General features: G+C 39.2%; 2 protein-coding genes across 2 annotated transcripts in view; one reads left to right on the top strand and one right to left on the bottom strand.

Moving 5' to 3' along the window:
• The window catches only part of LOC102589937 (glycine-rich protein 2-like), a 1,574-nt gene extending 1,167 nt beyond the window's left edge, over nt 1-407 (top strand). Inside the window, exon 2 of the mRNA XM_015314514.1 lies at nt 12-407. Within this exon, the coding sequence (XP_015170000.1) occupies nt 12-160 (149 nt within the window). The 3' untranslated portion in view covers nt 161-407. The remainder of the gene's footprint in view (nt 1-11) is intronic.
• A 368-nt stretch (nt 408-775) lies between these two features.
• Nucleotides 776-4,011, bottom strand: LOC102589600 (uncharacterized). The gene is made up of 4 exons (XM_006359606.2): nt 2,288-4,011; nt 1,504-2,103; nt 1,070-1,250; nt 776-990 (listed from the first exon to the last, which is right to left on the bottom strand). Exons 1-2 carry the CDS (start codon nt 3,681-3,683, stop codon nt 1,538-1,540), a joined length of 1,962 nt encoding a protein of 653 aa, XP_006359668.1. The 5' UTR covers nt 3,684-4,011; the 3' UTR covers nt 776-990; nt 1,070-1,250; nt 1,504-1,537.
• Between the last annotated feature and the right edge of the window lie 486 nt (nt 4,012-4,497).

Here is a 4,497-nt window from a genome sequence, read left to right as displayed (position 1 = left end):
CAGACGTGAAGGTGGTGGCGGCGGTGGTGGTCGATACTCCGGAGGTGGTGGCCGAGGAGGCGGTGGCCGTGGCGGCGGCGGTGGTGGACGAGGTGGTGGTTGCTACAAATGTGGGGAGGACGGCCACTTTGCCCGTGAATGCACTAGTGGTGGTCAGTGATCGTGGCTTTGTAGGCCTGCTATGTTTTATCATTTACGTTCTGTTTTTGGTACCTATCTGTAGTGTTTCGTGGCTTATGGTTTTTATTTTCTGCTCTTTAGTAGTTTCATTTCATTTGAAGCTTTTAAGTATTGGGGAGTCTTATTTTTGTCGATGATGATGCAATGGATACTCTCTGTACAAGTAAAAACATACATGGTTTCGAAGCAATATCAATTTATAAGCAGCTGCTTAATTCTCTCTTTAATTCTTCAGTTCGTAGTTTCATATCCATTTTTATGATTGCTAAATTACGTTCATTGAAATGGATCTTTGTGTGTGATCTCCAGTTAATGTTGGAAATGACCCCTTGGGTCTATTATTGTTACTTCTTTTGTTTATGGCTTTAATAAAATGGTTATGTACCATTGTTTTTATGCTGTTGTTGTATAAGGTTCTATTCGCTGGAGATATTTATTGAGTGGTTCTAGCTATGGAATAACTTTTGACTACGTATTGAAGGGAATTTTAAAAGCAAGATCTTTACTTTTGACATTTAGTATTTGATTGGAGAATCATTTATGGTTAGTTCAGTAACACCATTAAGTCGTAATAGTATGAGCCATAGTAGCAAGTTTCACTTTTTTTCATGGGGTAAATGTACATGATCTAACTATATAGTACAAGTGCAAAATTCAGTATAAGCGTAATGTGACATTCACATTGCGAGTTACAAAAAGTGGGAATGAATTACATCTATGTATTCTAAAAAGATGTCGAGGTAACATTTTCAGTAATCAAGAGGTCACGAATCCAACCATCCTGGCCATTGCTCCAACTCCAAAGTAAAACTATATGTAAACAAGGAAAAAGAAATGAATCAAACAAAGATTTGACTGCAGCAAAACTGAATTCAGGATCAAAACCTACCAGTCTTGTTCATTTGTGTCTTGATTACCTATCTCTAACCAGCGTCTTGGACTGCTCCAAGAATTCTAATCTGTATCTGTGTCGCTATTTGCTCTTCGATTTGGTAGATGCGTCTTGTTTATGTTAACACAATTGATATCATCAACTTTGGTCCATGATAAAGAGGGCCTCGAGTTTCAACCTAAACCATGATAACACTTGCATAATTGGAATCAAACTCAAGGTAAAAGCAGAAAACATATTGCATCAGACTCACATAGAGAACCTTGTACATTGACTAACGTGTTAATCTTGTATACACGACAACAACATACCTATTGTAATTCCACCTGTGGGGGTCTAGGGAGGGTAGAGTATACACAGATCTTACCCTTACCTCGTAGATATTGTATACACTCCCAATATAATTGAAAGAGGGAAGTTTAAAGAAGTACCTAAATTTGGGACGTATTATACAAATGGATAGGTTCACAGGCGTGAGCCTCTGGACTGATAAAGTTCCATGCTTTCTCTGCCTTGGTTCACTAGTTCTTCAACTGTAGGATCTTGCATTAGGTGTCCCTGCTTTGTAGCCCACTCCAACACTATATGTGCATTGTCATCAGCTAATGCCTCACTATCAGGAACATGTGTTGCAATGTAACTCAAGAGAATCAAACAAGGAACCTGAACCATTTGTTCACCAAAGTAAACATGTGGAACTAGGTGCTTGGTACCTCCTGCCTGTATTATGGCCTTGCAGTGATCGACTCTTAGGAAATTATCAGAGGAAGCAAATTTGTTCAGTGCAATTGCAGCTTCCCTAGTTACTTCTGGTTCCCTATCATCTAACAGAACCACCAATGGACCAATGAGTCTGGTTTCCGTTGCTCGAAAGGTCCTGGCCAGATGGCCTATAGATCTGATGCTTGGAATGAGCAATTCTGAATCTTCCAGGTTTATAATTCTCAAAAATTGATCAAGCACAGCTTTGGCAGCAGGTGCAGTCGGCTTGAAAGCTGCACGTCTCAAGTCTGAATTTAGCTCAGCAACTCCTGCATATAGGAGTGTCAAATGAACGAGTTGAGCTAAATCCACAAGGGTTAAAACGGACTCCCTTCAATCAATAACATGGTTAGGTAAAATAATGGCTCATAATCCAACCTTCACTTTTCATTGATTTATAAACGCATCTGTTAGGCGGGCTAAAATTTTATTAGCTAAATGTGATACACTTACCTGTGATCTCCATAAGTGCCATGGCTGAATGATATTGTACTTCATCAGGGCCTTTCTCTAGCAAAACGGCAAAGCATAAAAGAGCTCGGGATTCTGTAATATGAGTACAAATGCTAACATTTCCTGCACACAGATGCCTAAGTGCTCTGGCAGCCATTGCTTTCATTTCAGCTTTTGTAGCAGGATCTTCATATTCCCTCCCTTTAATGCTAGTCCCTGTCAGTCCAACATGGTGGCTCCTCTGCTGATTCGGGTTTTGTCGCTGCTGCTGCTGTTGATTTGGACTTGATATAGGATTGTTGGGCTCATTCTGTGCCTGGGATTTCAAGGCCATTGCGCTCGTAACCAAACTATGCATTTGGTTGGTTGTTTGATTATCCATAGGATGAAGAATTTTACTATGAGTTCTATTGTCATCATCTTCAAGTTTACCTCCAGTGTCACTGAATTTGCTAGTACCAGAAGAATTAGAATGTGCCATGGCAGCAGCGTGTATCGACATGTTCTGTTGTTTGGTAGCAATAGCATACTTACTATGTTCTTGAATTGTTTCGAAAGCAAGATGACTAACCAATAGCCTAATAGTATTTGCTTGAGCAAAATGATCTTGACATTTGTGATGATTTGCAGCCAATTCTGAAATTGCCCAAGCCACTACAACCTGAATTTTCATATGCCCATCTTTTAGAATCTTCGCAAACACAGAACAAACACCAGCATTCACAATTTGTTCAACACTTTCAGGGTCTCGACCAAGAAGACCAATAGCCCTTGACGCGTTCTCCTGACCTTCCATTCGTCCTTCTTTAGCCAATTTCAACAATGGTGCAACCCCACCTTCTTCTATAATCAACTTCCCGTAACGCTCATTGTCCCTAGCCAATGATACAAGCGAAGCCGCTGCATCAGAACGATCTTCTAACGACCCTGTACACAAAATTGCAATCTGTTCCCATATCAGACACAAAATCGGTTCATTAGCTGCAATTGGAGGAAGCCCGAGATACTCATCATCACGATCATCCGCTGGAGTCGACACACGTAACAGCCATTGAACATCACCACATGAATTCTCAAGCTGTTGTGACGTTTTCTTCAATGCAGCATTTGGGATAATCGTGAAAACCCGACTCAATCCCCTGGCACAACATTTGAATACAAGAGTAAGTGCCTTGTCCAAGACTTGTTCCGTGTCATCAATAATTCGACGCGTTGGACGCTCGTACAAGTCATTGCTCGCCCGCGCTGCCTGTCTTAGCAGCGCGGCGAGCCTCTCTGTTTTGGCTTTAATTTCAAGACAATCTGCCTTAAAATTACAAACTTCATCAGCCGCTTTTGTTACCTGGTCTGCCAATTGTATTGGCCGTGCTAGAATTTGTTTCACTATGTCCGCCATCGTAATAGCGGACAATTAATTTTTTTTTCTCAAACGAAAAAATGAATATTGATAAATCAAAGAAAATAATAAAGGTGCAATCTTTTATTTTTTCTTTCTATGAGGGGTTTAGGGAAATGATGAAATTGGCCATAAACGGAAACGGAGGTCAGGAGGTGGTGATAGTGGTGACGGCGGGGGATGGATGATTCAGTATGGGTTTTGGAATGGTGAAACGCAAATGTCTCTATAGCTTTCCATGAAAATGGAAAACAAAAAATTGATGGACGTTACAACCTTATTTATAGGAATTAATGTTTGTAGTAGCCGAAGAAATTGAGTCACCATTTTAGCCATTGGATATCTTACAATGTCAATTTTTTCAGTTAAGTGAATGCGAATGTCAAAAGGTTGGCTAGGAAGTAACGGAGCAGACAATTATTGTAACCGCTCTATCTATTATTGAGGTCCGACTAATTCATATTCATGTTATGTCTACACCCAAGGTATATATTGGTAGTAAGTAAGTATTCGTAACATAGGATTGAGAAATATCTCTGCCGATTACTCTTAGTACTACGGAATATTTGCAAAATAATTTAGTTGAATTATTCAGCTATTATTATTTTACCCGCAGTTTATATAACACATTTTGAATGTCGAACGGCAAAAGAATTTTTTAATATGTCTATTAAATATTTTAAATTATCAATAATTATGACTATTAGTAGTATGTTTTACATAGTTGCCAACTATATAAATTTGTTTTTAAAAACTTAAAAAATTTCATGTCCAAATTTATGATCAAATTTTAAAATTGTCTCACAAGACTAAG

The sequence above is a fragment of the Solanum tuberosum genome, unplaced genomic scaffold (genome assembly GCF_000226075.1).
Source record: "Solanum tuberosum cultivar DM 1-3 516 R44 unplaced genomic scaffold, SolTub_3.0 scf00290, whole genome shotgun sequence".
Taxonomy (NCBI): Eukaryota; Viridiplantae; Streptophyta; class Magnoliopsida; order Solanales; family Solanaceae; genus Solanum; species Solanum tuberosum.
Note: the sequence above shows the minus strand (reverse complement) of the source record. Positions and strands in the feature narration are given on the sequence as shown.

Coding starts and splice junctions, on each gene's coding strand:
- LOC102589600 (XM_006359606.2), bottom strand. CDS start 3,683: ATGGCGGACATAGTGAAACAAATTCTAGCACGGCCAATACAATTGGCA. Junction 2,104..2,287: donor GGCACTTATGGAGATCACAG/GTAAGTGTATCA, acceptor TCCTATATGCAG/GAGTTGCTGAGCTAAATTCA.